This window comes from Rhinichthys klamathensis, unplaced genomic scaffold (genome assembly GCF_029890125.1).
Source record: "Rhinichthys klamathensis goyatoka isolate OS25496 unplaced genomic scaffold, OSU_Roscu_1.1 h1tg000617l_1, whole genome shotgun sequence".
In the NCBI taxonomy this organism is placed as follows: Eukaryota; Metazoa; Chordata; class Actinopteri; order Cypriniformes; family Leuciscidae; genus Rhinichthys; species Rhinichthys klamathensis.
In genome coordinates this window covers 350,892-371,061 of record NW_026607069.1, presented here as the reverse complement: position 1 = coordinate 371,061, position 20,170 = coordinate 350,892, and the positions used below count along the sequence as shown (strand labels likewise).

General features: G+C 36.9%; 1 protein-coding gene across 2 annotated transcripts in view; it reads right to left on the bottom strand.

Moving 5' to 3' along the window:
- samd12 (sterile alpha motif domain containing 12) overlaps window positions 1-18,085 on the bottom strand; it is a 125,765-nt gene extending 107,680 nt beyond the window's left edge. The window contains exons 1-2 of one of the 2 annotated variants that reach the window (XM_056240890.1): window positions 17,832-18,085; window positions 876-1,066 (exon numbers count right to left, since the gene is read on the bottom strand). In XM_056240890.1, the coding sequence (XP_056096865.1) occupies window positions 876-1,066; window positions 17,832-17,844 (204 nt within the window). In that variant the 5' untranslated portion in view covers window positions 17,845-18,085. Of the gene's footprint in view, window positions 1-875; window positions 1,067-17,275; window positions 17,463-17,831 lie in introns of those variants that run through there. The other variant, XM_056240889.1, reaches the window with a different exon arrangement.
- Window positions 18,086-20,170: the final 2,085 nt, after the last annotated feature.

The window sequence follows — 20,170 nt, the reverse complement described above, 5'->3', positions numbered from 1 at the left end:
AATAAAATAAAAAATAAAATAAAAATCACTGTGTCCAGACAGGATGATTTTCAATACTGATTTTTTTTTTTTTATAGTCTATATATTTTTTATAAGCAAAATATAATTTCTTCCCCTTGATTTAAAGTGTGAAATATGACCTGGGCATTTCTTCATGAAATTCACCCATAATGCATTGCTCCAGATCATGTCACAGACGCATGACGATATATATGCATTCAATTACATAAGCTTCGGATGACACCTAATGTATGGTTAATACTAAATATATGATAAAAAGGCAATAAAGAAGAAGTGTGACAGTCAACATGTTAATTCACTAACGCTACAGCAATAGTGTGAAATGATGCATTATGGGACGTATATTCTGTTTAAAGCACATAAATGAGTGATATTCTCCATACACTACTATCCACATGTGTGTTAAATGTCTTTACTTTATTTTTTAATTCAACAAATATGCATTTAGGTGATCAAAAGTGACAGTAAAGACATTTAAAATGATACAAAATATTCTATTTAAAAATACATACGATTCTTTTAAACTTTCTATTCATCAAAGAATATGGAAAAATAAAATGTTCCACAAAAATATGAAACTGTTTTCGTCACTGATAATAATCATAAATGTTTCTTGAGCATCAGATCCTCATATTAGAGTGATTTCTGAAGGATCATGTGACACTGAAGACTGGAGTAATGATGCTGAAAATTCAGCTTTGATCACAGGAATAAATTACACTTTACTGTATATTCACATAGAAAACAGCTGATTTACACTGGAATAATATTATTAATAATAATATTTTTGCTCAGATAAATGCATCATTGGTGATCAGAAACATGATGTAATGTGAGTTTGGGGATGTTCTCACCCGGGACAGCTCGGATTCGGAGACGGAGCGCTGAGGTGGAGATCGGCGCTGGAAACCAGGACTCTGCTCCAGAAAACCCAGACTGTCCTCATCCAGTCCATGATCAACACACACTTCCTCCCGGTGTGATGTCACTTCCTCTGAGCACACCTGATGGTCGATCCCATTCTGGGTCAGATTGCAGTGGACAGCTGTGGAGATCAGCAGATCAGTTAGTGACCAGAGACGACCACAAGGTGGAGCTGTGTGTGTGTGTGTGTGTGTGTGTGTGTGTGAGAGAGAGTGTGTGTGAGTGAGTGTGTGTGATATGCATTTTATGTCAGTAGTCGTTTATAAAGATCTCATTGATTTACATTAAAAACATCAAAATTTCATCTTACTTTTCGTTCATCAGCACCATTTATTACATAATATTGCTCAGGTTTGACCTATGAAATATGATACTGAATATGAAAAAGGGGGAACTTTAAAAAAAAAAATTGTCTAAAGTTTCAATCCGGTTACCTAACATTAAAACCAAAACAAACCATACAAAAAACTTTTTTTGTTGTTGTTGTTGCTTGAAATAAATTAAATAACTGAAATAAAATAAAATATATGCAAAACTTATTTTATTTCAGCTAGTTGCCGAGGCAACATTTCTCATTTTTATTTTAACTTGGTGGACTAAAATAACCAAAACTAGAACTGAAATAATTTATAAAAATATAAAATTTACTAAAACTTTAAAATTAAAACAGAAAATATACAAACAAAAACTAATTCAAAATATTAATAAAAAATATATAATAGTATCTCAATGATATTGGGTTCAGTAATCTGTGATTGTGTTTCTGACTATTATTTCATATGCCAGACTTTCATAAGCGTGTTTCACATCATCCTCTAGATGGCATGAGATGACAAAATTATGACACACACCACAGCGTTTCTATAATCCTCCTGTCTGATATTAATGAATCATGAACCATAAATATGATGGACACATAAAATCATAACCAAGGATTTGATATTTCTCAGAGAGAACCAAAGCAGTTTGTTAACGCATACAGAGATGTTTGTGATTATGTATAATGATCAATCATAATCAAATAATTCAATCATTTTCATCCCATCTTTTTGCAAACAATAAACACGCAGGGGGGGGGGGGGGGGGATATAATTCTGTTATTATTTATTCATCATGTCTTTTTAAAACATGTATGACTTCTGAGAAACACAAAAAGGAGAAGTTTAGCAGAATGCCCAAGCTGCTCTTTTTCTTAGCAAAGCAAATGATAAACAAATTAAGTAAATTGCAGTCTATAGGGTTATTATAGTTAAATTAATGGAAAAAAATAAAAAATTTCATAAAAAAATATGTTTGTTGCTTTAACCAGAAACAACAATATTTTTTACAGTGTAGTTTCCAAAATTCCTCATTTTCATTTAGATTAACGATGTACTAAAACTGAAATAGCAAAAACTATATATCGACATAAAAAAAAAAAAAAAACTTAAAATAAAATAAACAAATTCATTTCATAAAATTAAGTAATAAAAATAAAATTACTACATTTTATTAAACTAGAATTAAACTAGAATTTTTTTTTTATTAATTCAAAAATATGAATAAAAGCTATGGCTACACCATTTTAAGGTGTCTGTGTTACAGTGTATTAATGCATTTAAGTACTGAGTAATAATAATTAACTATACGGGTTAGTTGCATGTAATTATGCACAATTTATAGTTATTATTACTACAGTAACATGTAACGTGTAATAAGGACACTGTAAAATAAATCTCAAATAGTATCATAGTATCTCAAAATGACACGGATTGCTGATGCAAAGCTATCATATGGATTCAGACAAAAATATAGTCTTAGTATAGAAATATAAAAATGACAGTTATAGTGCATAGTTCATATATACTTTTGATGATGCTTTATGTTGCTTTTTGTGTGCGTCAGCTCTTACAATCTGCAAAATCTCTTTCGGAAGAAAAAAAGCTGTGCATGTTTGTAACAATAAATGGTAACACTTTAGAATACGGTTCCTTCGTTAATGAATAACTACACAGGAACAAATGAGTAACACAATATTAACAATCTAGTAACTACTATTAACTAACAAGAAATTCTGATTAACAAATTAGTAAGTAACAGCGCACAGATGAAAGTGGTAGTTCACTATTAACTAATCAATAACTACTTTTTTTTAATGCTTCCCAGAGAATTACTGTAAGAATCATGATAACTAACTAGTAATTACTCAAGTGTTACTACATACTTCTAAAGGAATTACTAATTCTTTTAAGCTTTTGAGGTTTTTTGTTTTTTGAAGTTTTAGATAGTAATTACCATAGAAGTATGTAGTAACACTTGAGTAATTACTAGTTAGTTACCATGATCTTCACTTTAGAATACGGATCCAAATAATTAGTCATTCCTTTAGAAGTATGTAGTAACACTTGAGTCATTACTAGTTAGTTATCATGATTCTTACATGAAAAGCCAATCCTAAAGTGTAGAATCTTCTAATCCTTCACAAGATATTTGCACACACGTATGAGGTAGGAGACAGTAATAAAATCTTCTTTTTTTTTTTTTTTTTTTGAGGTATAGGTTCAATAATAAAATCACTGTATATGGTATTTGGATGTCCGATAACTCAATATGCCGTCACCGTGACTCTGGCCAATTTTCTGGCATTCGTCTGGACTGGCATTGAATCACTACAGGACAAGTAAGGTCCCGACAACTGCATTTAAAAAGCCATTTCTTTAAAATTATCCAGTTGATAAATAGTTCTCTAGGAGAGAGTATAGGCTAATTATTTCCCAAATCATAAGTCTGCTATTCTATTACATATTACATATTGATAAACCTTGTGTATTTGTTTACAGCAGTTATTAATGTTAATGTAGTGCTAGTCATTTGCCCTGCATTAGTTATTGATTAGTTTTGCATGAACTATTAATCTTCTTCAGTAATTCTCTGGGAAGCATTAAAAAAAAGTAGTTATCAATTAGTTAATAGTGAACTACCACTTTCATCTGTGCGCTGTTATTTACTAATTCGTTAATCAGAATTTCTTGTTAGTTAATAGTAGTTACTAGATTGTTAATATTGTGTTACTCATTTGTTCCTGTGTAGTTATTCATTAACGAAGGAACCGTATTCTAAACTGTTACCCAATAAATGATTAAAATGTTAATTTTGGATAGCACTGTAATTGTGCTGTGATGCAAACACAGCCGTGTCGTTGCGTAACAGGTCATCAAACCAATCTAAGATGAACGGAGAGAACGACTGACAGCTGGAGCAGAACAAACCGCTCTGCTGTCGTTCACTGGACTGGGAACGCTGGGAATATTCCCGAACACTGAGCATACGAGACACACGCAGCCTTGAAACAAAAAGCAGATTAGCATGCAAAGCACGCAGCGTTCCCTTCCCTCAGACTCCCTGCGCCTCTCCCTCGCTCTCTCTCTCTCGGGCCACACTGGAAGAGAAGCAGGGTTCCTAATGGCCACCATATATACATGATGCTTGACCTCAGAGACAGAGCGTTGCCCTTGATTTGTGTGTGTTTTGGAGGGGTGTTTAGATGTCTTTCTCTGCCTTTCCTCTAAATATAGATCGGGACGTTCTTCTCCTCCTCTGAACGACATGCGCACTGAGGGAAGGAGGGAGCGAGAGACTGAGGAAGAGAAAGAGATGCTTCACTGTTCAATCCAGCCCTGCTTTCCTCCCACTCATTTAAAGGGCCAGTTCAACACACAAATAAAAATGCTGTCATTATTTACTCACTCTTATGTTGTTATTTTGTTCATATAAAATTAAAGGAGAAATTTGAAGGATATAATTGTGTCTGTAAAAAAAAAAAAAGCAACGTATATTGTGCACTATATAGTGTACTCTATGGTTCAAAAGGTTTTTTTGGTGAAGAAATCAATACAGCAAGGACACATTAATTTGATCAAAAGTGACATGTATGCAACTTTATTTTGTTATAGTGATTTTAATAGTTTATTGTATTTACTACTGTTCAAAAGTTTGGGGTGTACAGTATGTGTTTATTTTTTTTATTTTTTTATATTAATATTCAGCAAGGAAGGATACATTAATTGGATCAAAAGTGACAGTAAAGACAGTTACAATGTTACAATATTTTTAAATAAATGCTGAACATTCTATTAATCAAAGAATCCTGAAAAAAATTGTGCAGGATTTACTTCGAAATGTAATTTTAACTCAGAAATTGCTAGTAAAATTGCGTAAATAATTACAAAGCAATGTGAAGTACCGAAGTAGAAAGACTAAAATAGCATTTTCTTGTAAAATATATTTGTAATTTTGAAAAATAGATTTTTTTAAGTGCACAGTTTCCACAAAACTGATTTCAACACTGATAATAATCATAAATGTTTCAAAGTGATTTCTGAAGGATCATGTGACACTGAAGACTGGAGTAATGATGCTGAAAATTCAGCTTTGATCACAGGAATAAATTACACTTTACTGTATATTCACATAGAAAGCAGCTATTTTAAATTGTAATAATATTTCAGAATTTTCCTATTTTTACTGTATTTTTAATCAAATAAATGCAGCCTTGGTGAGCAGCTTGCATTGGGAATCGAACCCATCGAACTGAATGAAAAAAAAAAAAAAAGTCCTGAATTTCAGTTTGTTCATTTTAATGTTTTCATATGGCTTTTTTTAAAGCAAAAATTGCCTTATGATCCGCCATTGTATGAAAAAGAGCTGCAGCATTCGGGATTTTTCACAAGAAAACAAAAGTGTGGAAAGCAGAGCTGATTTGCACAGTGAAAGGCCGGAAAGGATGAATGAACAGTGTGTCGATGTAACTCGATAGTGTGTGAACATCACGCCTGCGCTGCTGTTGGCCTCTAGTGTTCTTCACCAGTGATATAAAGTAAGGCTGGATGGCAGGCCATTTAAAAGTGGAGTGGTTTGTTTGTGTGTGACCCAGAAACTGAAGTGGAGAATCAGCGGATTCAGAACACAACTGTACGTCATTATTCGGGTGAAGATATAAAGCTGCGAGGCCAGTTCACTTCCAATGTTGTCCAGCGCTGTGATGGAGGCTGTGAGCAATAATATACTGTAAATATTACAGGAGAAACCAACCACTGTGACCAGAGACACTACACTGAGATGAATCCAATCCTCTCTGGGAAAAACAGCTTCATAACATTTACCATTTCATTACTATTAAACTGGGATTTTTTAATGCATTATTTAACTTGTGCACTGCAAAAAGTTTGGGGTTGGTAAGATTTGTTCATGTTTTTGAAAGACGTCGCGTCTGCTCACCCAAGCTGTTGATTTGTAATATTGTAAAATATTATTACAATGTAAATCAGCTGTTGTCTATGTGAATATACAGTAAAGTGTAATTTATTCCTGTGATCAAAGCTGAATTTTCAGCATCATTACTCCAGTCTTCAGTGTCACATGATCCTTCAGAAATCACTCTAATATGAGGATCTGATGCTCAAGAAACATTTATGATTATTATCAGTGACGAAAACAGTTTCATATTTTTTTGTGAAAACAGGATTTTTTTTATTATTATAAAGTTCAAAAGAACAGCATTTATTTAAATATGTAATATAAATGTCTTTACAGTCAATTTAAATCATTTTAATGTTTCCTTGCTGAATAAATGTATTAATTTATTTAAAAAATAAATCTTGATCTGCAATCTTGACGGTACTGTACTCAATAAAAGTAAAGGTACTTTTTAATTTACTTTAACCCCCACTGTAGAAAACTGCAACACATGCATAAAGCAATTAAATACATATTGTTTTACTAAATATGTGTTATGTACATATACCAACCCAAACTTTAAAATGTATCACGGCAACAGGTTTGGCGGGGAAATACGGCACCATTGCTATTTTAAATCATATTTAGCATCTTCCAAGTAAACTTATATTATACTGTATACATTATGCTCTCAAAAGAGTCACAGAAAATCACAGATAAACATTGCAAATGATTACCAACGTAGCCTGATGAGCTTAACAAGCTGCTGTGAGATAAACATGCTAAAATCTTGGCCTTCTATCTCACTGGGATAACAAAGAACGGGTTTTTAATGTTTTGAATGTTGATTATTCTCCACTGTTGCGGCTCCTCTCTTCCCAGTCTGTCAGTAACGCTCTCAGGGTACCCCCAGGATCCTCCAACTTAAATTCAAGGCTTTTTAAGACCTTTTTAATACCATTTCAAATGAAATTCAATGCCAACTTCGTACCCATTCCGACAGAAGTATGAGGGGAAAATGTCAAATCTGGATACATTTTAAACCCTAGAAACTAATTATGTACAAGGCTACTTGAATTAAATAAAACATTTTACTTAAATTATCAGTCATATTTAATACATACGCAACAGCATTGTAGCGCGCACGTGTATGTAGTCCAGTGTTAATTTTGGCAGCCATTTTTGATTTACGAAAATGCTTATTGGTCTGTTTTTATAGTTGTAGTTGACGAAAAGTCTTTGCATTTTTTGCCAACTTTTAGTCAAACTGCAGTTAGTTTACAGGTAGTTATTTTATATGTAGTCTTTAGACAGAAAATGTCATAATAATTATTCTCTCTAGGCCAATTCAATTAAGCTTATGATAAATTATTGACATTGCACTCTTTAGCAGTATCACTTGTGCAGTTCTACATAATTTGGTTCTCCAATGTTTTAGAGTGCCGTACCCCCTGGTGCAGTCACACCTTTTCTATTAAGGGACAAGATTTGCCCCCTTTAATACATTTTTCCATTTCATTTTTTTCCTTTGTAATACCTTGAAAAAAAAAAATAATAATAATGCTTTAAATAAAACAATGTTCATTCAATTTGCAATGTTAAAAAACATTAAAATCGCCAGTAGGTGGCAGAACCTCACTATCTTTATGAGTGAGTCTTTGAGTCATTCATTCATTGAATCTCACGATTCGTTCAAAGCCACATATTTCGTTGCAAAACAGAGCAAGCCTGACAATGCGGTTTTAAATGTAGTAGCCTACATCACTTAATGTTACCCTTTTTTCTTTTCTTTTTTACTGTTGTATAAAATCAATGTCACGTTTGAAATCGTGTGGATATTCGGGAAACATTGCATTCTTGCTCGTATGAACACTGGTGGATATATCAGCCTGCATTTTGATCGCAGATTTAGTCGCACAAACAGCGCAAGCGGCTCGTGACAGAACACAGACCGACTGAATGACACTTTAATTTAAGTACAACATTTTAAATAAAGATCGCTGAACTCAAGCTTGTCTGTGTTTTCAAATCATCCGCGCTTCTTCAGCAGTGTAGAGAGAGAGCGCGCGCATGGTTGCCAGATATTGAAAAGAAGATGGGTAGAAAATATGTTCTTTTAACAGAAAAGCTCTTATTTGGGGTTTAAATTCTGTCATTTGTGGCCACAGCGGATTAAACTAGGCTATCTTGTTCTGTACCTCACTTGCCTAGTAACCATAGTAACGGTGCGCACGCTATCGCTTTTTCTGCTATTACGTGGAGCGCGAGGTGCACTCAACGCTGCATACATTTTGTATTAGCCTACATTAGTAACAGTTAATTTTGTTACGGTATGAACTTAATCCTAGCAAAGGCAAAAAATATATAAGACCTTTGTAACGAAATCCAAGACTTTGTATACTAAATTCAAGGCTTTTAAGGCCTTAATTTGAGATGATCAAATTCAAGACTTTTTCAAGGCTTTTAAGACCCGCGGGTACCCTGGCTCTGTTTACTTCCTGTCTCTATGAAGCCCCTCCTTCTGAAAAGCACACTGAGCTCTGATTGGTCGACTGGAGCGGTGTGTTGTGATTGGTCGAGCGCTTCTTGTGTGTTTGGGAAATGTCCCGCCCCTTCCCATAACCGCCAGTTTAACACACTACTGACTAACTCAACCAGGCCCCGCCCCTTTATTCTGCGTATGAATTATTATAATGAGGAATATTGTGACGTGTTCGTTCCCGGAAGAAACTCAAGACTACAATGGAGGCGTTTCAGGAGTTCAGAAACACTGATATAGAGAAGAACTGGAGCTAAAGAAAGATACAAATTGACCCCAAAAAAAAACATTATTGGTCCTTATATTAAATACGCATCTGCATCATGAGGTGTGAAAGTTTAAAGTGTCAGAAAACTGCTACATATCCTAATTTTAGCCTCTTCGCTAGCTGAGAAGAAAGCAAAACTATATTTAATTGTACATTTAACAATAACCATGAAATTGTCCAACCTGGAAAACTCATTGCAGCCTTTTTAAATCCAAGATTCGCCACAAAACATGAAGCCAGTGGCTTTCCTTAAAACACTTTTAATGGGTCTCTGAGAGTTAAAATAAAATTGATAATTGTGACTGACTTGACTACTGAACCTGTATCTGCAGACAGATCTGAGTATGCAGACCTGTGCTGGTGAAATCTGAGAGGAAAGTTCAATAGCGCTCGCTCAGAAACGTGACACGCTCGCTAAAGCCCTAATTGAGCTCTTTAAAGACCGAGGGAAAGACAGAGCTAATTGTCCCATACGTGAGCCAAGAAAAAGCTTCCAATCTTGGCCCCCATTCCCAATTTCAAGCCATCATCCAAGATAAAGGGATTGTCCCTGCTCTGTAAAGTAGGTCACCTTAATTCAGGAATTGGATAGAGATATTGGATCGCGGCCTGTGTGGGTCTCCTTGATTCATTACATCTCCAAACCCAATCTGGATCTCGGGGTACCGCTGGTCAGCCGGGTTCAAGTGTGAGTTTGCCTCATCGCATCTAAAGTGATTCAGCATGACATCTTGTCAAAAGTTAAGACTGAATAACATTTCCCAAGTATTAAAGAGGACCAATAATGCTTTTTTCCATGTTTAACTTTCCTGTTTGAGGAGCACGACAAGGCTCTGCAAAGTCCCTCCAGCGGGAGTCATCTTACACTCTAAAAAATGCTGGGTTGTTTCAACCCAAATTTAGGTCAAATATGGACAAACCCAAATGTTGGGTTAAAAATGTAATTAAAAAATTTACAGTTGAAAGTGAAAGTTGAAGTTGGGTTAAAATTTTAAATTACATTTTTAACCCAACATTTGGGTTTGTCCATATTTGACCCAAATTTGGGTTAAAACAACCCAGCATTTTTTAGAGTGTATATATCAGTGTCAGTGTTTCTGAACTCCTGAAACGCCTCCATTGTAGTCTTGAGTTTCTCCCGGGAACGAACACGTCACAATATTCCTCATTATAATAATTCATACGCAGAATAAAGGGGCGGGGCCTGGTTGAGTTAGTTAGTAGTGTGTTAAACTGGCGGTTATGGAAAGGGGCGGGACATTTCCCAAACACACTCGAAGCGCTCGACCAATCACAACACACTGCTCCAGCCGACCAATCAGAGCACAGTGTGCTTTTCAGAAGGAGGGGCTTCATAGAGACAGGAAGTAAACAGAGCGTTACTGACAGACTGGGAAGAGAGGAGCCGCAACAATGGAGAATATGAGGAAAATAATCAACATTCAAGCAGGAAAACTTGTTCTAGTAGAGCCTGAAACAACATCTAGACTTTGTAGAAGCACATAATAGATCTCTTTAATGCCTCTAGGTCTTTGTTTCTCTACAATTCCACCATTCAAAACTACAAAGATGTACTCCAAATATATTACTTATTTAAGCAAGTTAAAAAAAAAGCTAGTGACCCATTTAAAATAGACAACTTTACTCTAAAAAAAATCCTCAACATTTGGCCTACCAATAACTTGCTTAGCAGACAAAACAGAGCTTGCTGCACATTTGAAACAGTCGAGGTCTTTAGAGAGATTATAAATAGCAAGCATTGCAAGCTAATATGGACTCAAAGTACTGAGACAGATATAAATATTTAATCAGGAGCAAGAATTTTGAAAGCATTTCAAAATCCTATTTTAGGGATTTGTGATTTGTTGTTACAGAAACAAGGCGTCTGTCCACTGAGACTGTGAACTTTCTGCTTATAAAACTCTCTCAAGATCCACAAAGGAGAACCTGTCATCTTATTTTGTTCTCATTTTGTTTGTTTTTTGTGTGCTTTATGCCATTGTAAAGAGTCTAAGCTATAATCAGTTATGACCTCCTAACTTTCAGCTGTTTGTTCCTACCCAAATTTGATATGTAGCAACGGTGAAACCCAACACTCACTATTTCCTACCAATGGACAAATTAGCATACAATACATGAAGTTCAGCAACATACAGTCAAACCAAGTCAGCTTTATTTCTACAGCACAGATTGTTTCAAAGCAGCTTTACATGGAAATGATGATCAATGATGCAAACAGAATTTAATTCATTGATTTGACTGCACTGACACTATCGGATGAGAACTGAATTGAACTGAATAAATAATGATGCTGTTGTCTTTATAGCTGAACCAATTTTTTTAAGTTGATGAAGTTTGCAACATTGACAGTTATGCAACACTGAACCGATTTGAGCTGAATAACAGCGTCACTAATCACGTCAAATTGTTACATCTAGCTTGTTAACTAATGTCATAGCTAAGGATGCACCGATATTATGAACATTTTGGCCGATACCGATAACTCTTTATATTTGAAAGTCGATAACCGATATATTGGCTGATAAATCTAAATCCAAATTTTTATCTAATTTTTGAGAGCCTGATTACAAAAACAAAAGTCCCACCATTAAAAGCCATGTCCCAAACAACACACAATAATAATGTTCTCATGATAATTGTACAGGTGAAACTCAAAAAATTAGAATATGGTGCAAAAGTTCATTTATTTCAGTAAGTCAACTTAAAAGGTGAAACTGATATATTAAATAGACTCATTACATGCAAAGTGAGATATTTCAAGCCTTTATTTGTTATAATTGTGATGATTATGGCCTACAGATATGAAAACCTTTCACAATATTCTAATTTTGACTTTGGGGTTTTCATAAGATAAGCCATAATCATCACAATTATAACAAATAAAGGCTTGAAATATCTCACTTTGCATGTAATGAGTCTATATAATATATTAGTTTCAGCTTTTAAGTTGAATTACTGAAATAAATGAACTTTTGCACCATATTCAAATTTTTTCGAGTTTCACCTGTATGTAGCCGATATCCTTTTCAAAGTGATTCCAGTCATATTTCAAGAAATTCAAAACCATCCTGAGTGCATCTGAAGTGTCTCAGAAGAAGGAAATAATACATTATTTATCGGCTTTAATATATCGGCCACATTTTATTATTGGGCCGATACCGATAACATTAAAAATGAACATATATCGACCGATACCGATATATCGTGCATCTCCAGTCATAGCCACACAAACCAATGCTCTGAAAAATATATTTCGGTTCAGTGTGATTCATTCAAGGCATGCAATGATTGCAATCTGACTGAAGGTTTGTGACGGGTAATGATAGCGGATGAGTTATTATTGACCCCAACACTGCTTAGCATGCATGTAAAAAGCTTATCCTTGCATAAACTAAATATGTTAAAAATAAGCTGACATGCACCATAAATTGACACTTCAGCCAGTCCAGCATCTTAGTCTGATAACAAAGCTCAGTATCAGATCAATCCATCCTTTACTTGGTAACAGTTCCCTAAAGGAGAGCTGATAATGCCAAAGTGCTTCAATTACAGCAAAATAATCAGCAAAAAAGACAGAAGAGCCCCGCAAACTTAACGCTTCATTGCTGTGACGATGACAACGGCAGCCAGCTCCTCTAGCCTCGATTCAGATGAATATTAATCAGAGCTTAAATTAGACCGACTATCTTTATCCCTTCCCTTTGGCATCAGCTAACTCTCTAAAGTAAAAATAGCTGAGGAGTGAATAAATAGACATGCAGAACAATCCATATCGACGATCAGCTCAAGTCTGAGTCTCAGTATGTGTGAGGTTTCTGTGAAGATTGATTGAGATCGATGCGATGCCAGTGAAGAACAAGTTTAGGTTCCCCAAAGAACCTTTTTCCACGATTAAGAAACTTTTGTGCAATGGAAAGACTCCATGGATGTTAAAGGTTTGTCAAGGAAACATCAATGCAATAAAAAACTTTATTTTTAAGATACATGGTGTATTCCTAAGAAGAAATGTACATGATGTTCCAAGATAAGAAAGTGATTTTTACCCCAGCTTAGCACTTCAACTAAGGAATGCTATGAGAAACACTGAACACATTTTACATTGCTCAGGTGTGTCGACTTCGAGAACTCACTGAGGAATACTTGACCTATACGCATGCAGAAATCAAATCCTCAATGACTGACCGATGAGTGCAAATTTAAATCTACACCATTTAAGTCACCTTACAATCAAAATTGACATTTCTTATTTTTTTTATGTTAATTCTAAATGATTTATCTGTGCACATCGTTTTAAATTCATGTGCCTTGTAATCTTGAATCAGAATAACTTCTCTGATGACGAGGGCGGGGCCACCTGTCACTCACATGAGATCAGCCAATAGCAAACCACAACCATCCAATCAATTCCCCACGGACACAATCAAGCCCCGCCCACATTTGTTCTTGTCCCAGAAGCGTTTCACTCAGATAGACGTCACAAAAGGGAATATGTACAAAAGAATAATATTTGAGAGCTGGAGCTGAAGAAACAGTAAATAATGTAAAAAATAATCTATTACAATAAAGTTTAAAAACCAGGGAAAAAAAGCACAATTAAAGAAAATTGCACCTATTGATAGTGCCGAGTTAAACCTCTCAAACTGGTGCATGACACAATATTAATCCGTTTCCATAAAGGTGTTAAACCTTCAGAAACAGTTGCACTCAGGTGTATTTTTAATATCTGCAAGTCAACCGATTTCAATATCCCAGTTTCAATTTCCCATTCACTACGCATGATGAATTTTTGTGACATCATAAAATAAAGTATTCATACCTTGAGAAAAGTTTATCTCACTATAAACCTACATTATTTTGGATCACTTGATGAGTAGAACATCATTTATTTAAAATATAATGTTTTGTAACAATTTAAAAGTCTTTACTGTCATTTTTAACCGATTTTATGCATAATTGCGGAGTAAAAGTATTAATTTCTTTTAAAAAACGTATTGACCCCAAACTTTTCAACGGTCAGGATATAAAGGTGTGAATAAAGGTCAGGATAAGACTGATTTGTCTTAAATAAAGAATAACCCTCCTGAAGACACCAAGTACAGTAGGTCATAACTTTAAACATAACAAAGAACATGTTTAATCTCTAATAAAAAATTCATACAGCCAACTCAACTGCCCTATAGAAGAAAACAGTCCTTAACACCCTCTCAATTCTTTTGCTCAAGCTTGCTCTCTTCAGAATCTGTAGTCTGGCACACACTATCTGTCGACATGTTCGTATATCAGCAGTGTGTTTCAGCACATCACTCGGAGTCCGCCTGGAGTGTGTGTGAGAGTCAGTCTCTCAGCGTTTTGATCTTGAGTCAGTTCAGCGGCTTGAGAATGCAAATGTCTTTGAATGTCTCATGTGACTGTGAGCGATCCGTCACCAGGCCATTCCAACACATATCCCTTTTACACGCTGGAAGCATAACCGGATTCCTCGAGCAATCCTCATTTTATACTCGCCGGACATTTCAACATAACATGCATATTTCTGCTGCTTAAAGTGCCCCTATTATGCCATTTTAAAAGTTTCTAATTTTGTTTTGGAATCTCCTACAAAATCTTTACATGCATCCAAGATCAAAAATTTCTCATAATATTAATTGCAGCATCAGCTCTTTTCTCACAGTGTCTAAACCGGTTCGTTCGAAGATTCAGTCTCTCTAAACTCCGCCTCTCTGAGAGCTGCTCTGCTGTGATTGGTCAGAAAGCAAACGCTCATTATCATATCTGAACCTCAGCTCTTGATCACAGTGATACGAACAGTAACGATGGCGTGGGTTTCACCGTATCAATCTCATCAAAGTGGATTTGCTTTGTCAGTAGAAAACAGCGTCTTCTCGACACGAACAACACGAGCCGAACTCTCCCAGTCTCAGATACACTACAGCGTTTGAGGGCGGGGCTAAGAGACGCTGTTCAGCCAATCAGGAGCATATACTGGCATTATGTAAATGAGTTACAAACCTACGCAAGTTCAGCGGGAAGCGAGACTGAATTACTGACGACTCGTTTCAGTTCAGAATCGCTTCTTTCTTTTAGGGGACAGGAACTCCATTTATCGGCACTTTGATCTTTTTCCTACAAACAGCTATAATACACACTACATTAACCCTTTAAGCGTGTCATTGATGCGGAAGCAGTTCAGTTCAGAGCGTCTGAGTAAATTGTGAGATTTGTGAGAGAAAATCGTCAAATGGCTAATAAAAACTTGTACCGTGAGGATGTGTTGCAAATGTTATTCGCTGATTCTGACTCTGAAGGGGAATATTTGCCTTTTGTAAATGACGATCGGCCGTCTAATGATCGCGCTTCTCCCGGTACATCTTTGCCGTGCAATGGTGCCGCCGCGCAAGGCGCGAGTGTTCACGAAGCACAAACAGATCATTTTGACCATCAAATCCAACTCCAACATCAATTCAATATCTACTATTTCCTGAATATTACTGATAAACTGATCAAAAAGTAGGCTACTGTTCACATGCGTTTTACTACAATATAGTATAGCAATAATTTAGTACTTTCTCCTGTTATTGTTGGTTTCCTCTTTTCTCATCATTTGGAATGAGGATTTAAAAATAAAATAAAACAATAAAACATGCAAATAAGTTCAAACATCAGTTCAATATCTACTATTTCCTGAATATTATGAAATTCAAGAGGGCCGCCCCCTGATGGCATCATAATATGCAAATTAGATGAGTATATTTACACCCTACATAAACTTTCAGTCATCCCTAACGTTTTTCTAATTTACAGTAGATCTCTATCTTTAAGCCCTTTCAAGCAACAAGCTTTTGACATTTTGATGTCAAAATCCAGCATTTTTTTAAAAAAAAAACCTTGGCGCCTAAAGGGTTAATGGTAATATCCGAAAAATGTTAGTGCACATCACAAATGCAGGAATCTAGTGTTTTGCTGTCTTACAAAGTGTAAACGTCACTCTAAAAGCAGAACAGCGTCCACTAAAGAGGAATCACTCAGCAGAGCATTAGCTAAACAGCCCTCCAGTCACACTGCCGTCTGGGTTTCAGCGGATACTGTATGTCACGTCCCTGAAGACCAATCACGAAGAAGAATCAGACGTGTTGTGAAGAGCCAAAGCATTTACACAAGTACACCCCTGAGATGCTACTGCAAGATCCTAACAGAAAGCGTTTAATATGTATAATCACTCACAGCTTTGCCACAGATATTAGGCAGTTTCCATTTTTCAGAGGAATATTGTACATGTACTCTCCCTAAAGATCCATTATGTTTTGTTTGTTAAGCAGAAATCCTCAGGTTCTCTATTCTCTTGACTGTATATGCTGAAACAAGACTTCTTCAGTATGCTGACAACAAGGTTTAGAAATTTAATTTTGGCTTTTGGCCCTACAGGGGGCAAGTGACAGTATTTAGTACAGTACGACACCTCAATTAAAGATGGAACCACCAAAACAATGTTAAAAACTAAAATGTTATGGGGTGTTTTCTAAAAGGTTAAGATGCATTTATCTCCATTAAACTTTAATCAAGTGAATGCTTTAATCACATTTATTCTCAAGATGCATAGAAGATGAATCAAGGCTCTAATAATTAAACATATTGAAATCAAAATGTTATTTATACTCAAGCATGGCAATTCAACAAATCTAAGAAATGCTAATGGAATTGCAGTCATACTGTATTTGGAACCAGACCAAATCAGATCAAACAAGTTCCTACTGGATAAAATGTGTTTTTTCTTCAAAAGTTCAGTTTATCTAGTAGATTAATCATTAGGCTATATTTCTGTATTTGTGAACCGTATCCAAAAAGCTTTATGTTTCCTTCATAACTTTCTGCTGAATAGCCTATAATAGGCTGTTAAAGGACAGGATCCATTGTTACATAATAACACATTTATTGTATTGTACAGTGACAGCACGCAGGGCTGTGGGGCATGTTGTCACAAAAGATAAACATCTGTTTAAGGAATCTTTTTATCCAGTGAGAGAACAGTGGAGATATCCCGAGAGCTTCAGGCATAAGCTCATACAAACACTATAAAACCCTTACAAACAGTTACTGAAGTAAAAGAATGACAACCCTGTCTGAGCGTTACCCCGTCATTCCACAGACCGAATTTAATAATCATAAAGATCACGTGTGTTTGAAGTGATTTGAATTCTTTACATTATTCCTAGTTCAACTAAACGGCCAATACGATCGATAAGACGTCATACGACACAAGCATCATTCGATGTCTTTAGAAATAAACCTACCTCGCATTGGGTTCTGAATCCAGAGGATTCCTCCGATGAGGTGTGGAGATTGCCCTAACATCATGGCACCAGAGCAGGTGGTCGAAACAAACCAAACACCTGTCTAACAGACGCGCCTTATGAAAACTGATTAATAATAATAACGCGCTCGCGCAAATCCGCCGCTCCTCAATGAAGCGCGCATCGCATCCGAATCGGCAAAGAGTCGCACACAATGCAGCGTTTACACATTAAAACGGATTGGATTGAGAGCGTGCACATGCCGTGTTGTGTTCTGCTCCTCTCAGTGGTCTTCTTCTGTGAATCAGAGGATGAGCGCGCAGATGCTGAATGATGCAGATCCTCGATCTTTACACTGCATGCATAGACTGGTTACACACACACGCGCCCCGCGAGCCCATCTCCATGTCATAGGTTTCCAGTGTAAGAGCAGGGCAAAGATCTGCGGCTGATCGGCAGCCAATCATAATCCCAACCCTGTGTGTGTGTGTGTGTGTTTGGCGTTCATTTCAATACATAAACAGATTTAAGCTTAAATAGCTCTTGAAAGCCTTACCTTGAACAGCCATGCTGCTACTGCATGAGTTCGGGCATCATGGGAAGGAAAGCTGCTGGTTGTCTGTGACTCTGCCAAAGCGTCTTGCTTATTAACACTTGCCAAGCAAAACCCTTTGTGGACCCGAGCGGGCTGGAGAAGTTAGATCTGCTCTCAGGGGATCATGGGAAGTGGAGTTGTGTTGTAGTTACACCTAAAAGTGACTGGATCTGCAATCACGTTGTTAGACCGGTTTCATGGACAAGTTTGTTTGTGTTTATTTATAGGCCTATATGGAAATATGTTTAAAATGTATTAAACGTGATAGAGAGAGAGAGAGAGAGAGAGAGAGAGAGAGAGAGAGAGAGAGAGAGAGAGAGTGAGAGAGTGTGTGCGCGCGCGTGTGTGTGTGTGGTTACATTTGATAGTAAACTTGTGTAACTGTGAACTTGTTGCATACCTCATAGCTTACTGTTAATTTTTATGAAATGTTCTGAAAATTGTGGCATAGACTTTCTTCATTTTTAAAGGGGTGGTTGATTATGATTTCACTTTTCTAACTTTAGTTAGTGTGTAATGTTGCTGTTTGAGCATAAACAACATCTGCAAAGTTACAACGCTCAAAGTTCAAAGCAAAGGGAGATATTTGCTTTTAAAGAAATCGTTTTTTAAGGACTACAACAAACGGCTGGTAGGAACTACACGAGCTTCCTCCCAGGAACCCTAAAATTTACATAAACCCCCCCCCCCCGGGAACATGCAGTCCATGTTGAGAAGAGGAAGAGCTGTTGTAGTCACTCTGTGTGCATCTCACAACAGTTCCTATACAAGTGATTTATAGATTATCATGACAGAATATGCTAATTGAAGATAGTTAACTCCACATCAGCAACATAAATTCATCAACTAACCATTCAGAGACGTCCTGTTGCTTCTACGTGTTGTCTCTTCTTCTTAGTCTCTCCATCTTTGTCTGACTCCAGTTTAAACATAAAAGGCAGAACAGTTTCTGACATTTTAGCGTGTGTCTGCGTGAGGTAATCGGAGCTGCTAACACACACAAGCTCTTGAAGCTCCGCCCACTGTGTCGGGAGCTGCAGCGCATTTGCATTTAAAGGGACACACACAAAACAGTGCGTTTTTGATCAGCCTCAAAAAGTGACAACTTTAAAGGCACACCGCGGAACTTTTGGCCACTAGTGGCGCTCGACCTGTAACTTTCACGTCTAGCGTCCCTAGAGGCCACAAGCTCCGCAGCACTGTCGCAAAAGTCAACCGGTCAGCCCATAGACAGTGGGTCAGCCTCCCGTGTCTTTAGATTGTGTGCGCTTGCAGTGTTTGAGGCGGGCAGCCTGGCCGCGCTCGATTCCCTTATAGCAGTCTGCTGAGAGAGAGCGAGGGGCTTAGTGCTAACATGTCTGCGAGTGAATGTGGGCGCGGGACGGCGGGCACATTTACTGCACTAAAAACACCGTCGGCCTGAGCTGACTGTAACTTATGTGTGTTGGTTTCGTTTTACAGAAACCGTGTGACATGTTGTGTGTAGTGTTTGTGGGCACTGAGTCGTGGGCACGTTCACTACATTTAATGTACATTTGACATGAGTCGACTTTATTTGTGCGAGCCCTGCACTGTGGCGGGCTGTGTTTGTGTGTAGAAATGAACAATGGGCTGTGGCCGGAATACCAGAAAATACTACACTACTTATATGATTGATATGGGTCACCTTGGAAACGGCATTTGTGTGCAGGCAAGCTTTAGCATCGGTCGGGCACCCCTCCTCCTGTAGCTCACGCCAGCGAGCGAACGCTGGACCAATGGTGATCCTCGTCCTGGCTTTTCATTTTTGTCACTATGCCTTTTTCTTTTTTTTAGTGTCCTCTGACAAAACCTTTGCCTTCTTCCTTGTAGCTGTTGGTTCGGCCATGACGAAAACATACAGACGGCAATCAAACGCGAGTTGAGCTCTCACGTCAGAATTTGAGGAAGTTGGGGTGGTGGGGGAAGTGACGTATGCCGTAAAGCGGTCGAATTTTGTAGTTCTTTTTGTGCTCGGGTTCCTACCCGAAACCCGAAGTTACATAGTGCTAGGAAAAGCGATACAGACACCTTCAGGCTTCGGCAGACGTGTCATTCAACCTATTGTAAGTCGATGTACCATCTCAATGGGTTTTGGTAATATATTATAAAGGTTGAAAAGTTCCACAGTGTGCCTTTAACATGCTATATAAAAATATCTGTAGGGTATTTTGAGCTAAAACTTCACATAGGGCCTACACACTCTGGGGACATCAGAGATTTATTTGATATTTTGTGAAAAGGGCATCATACCACCCCTTTAACATTCCTAACATGTTTGA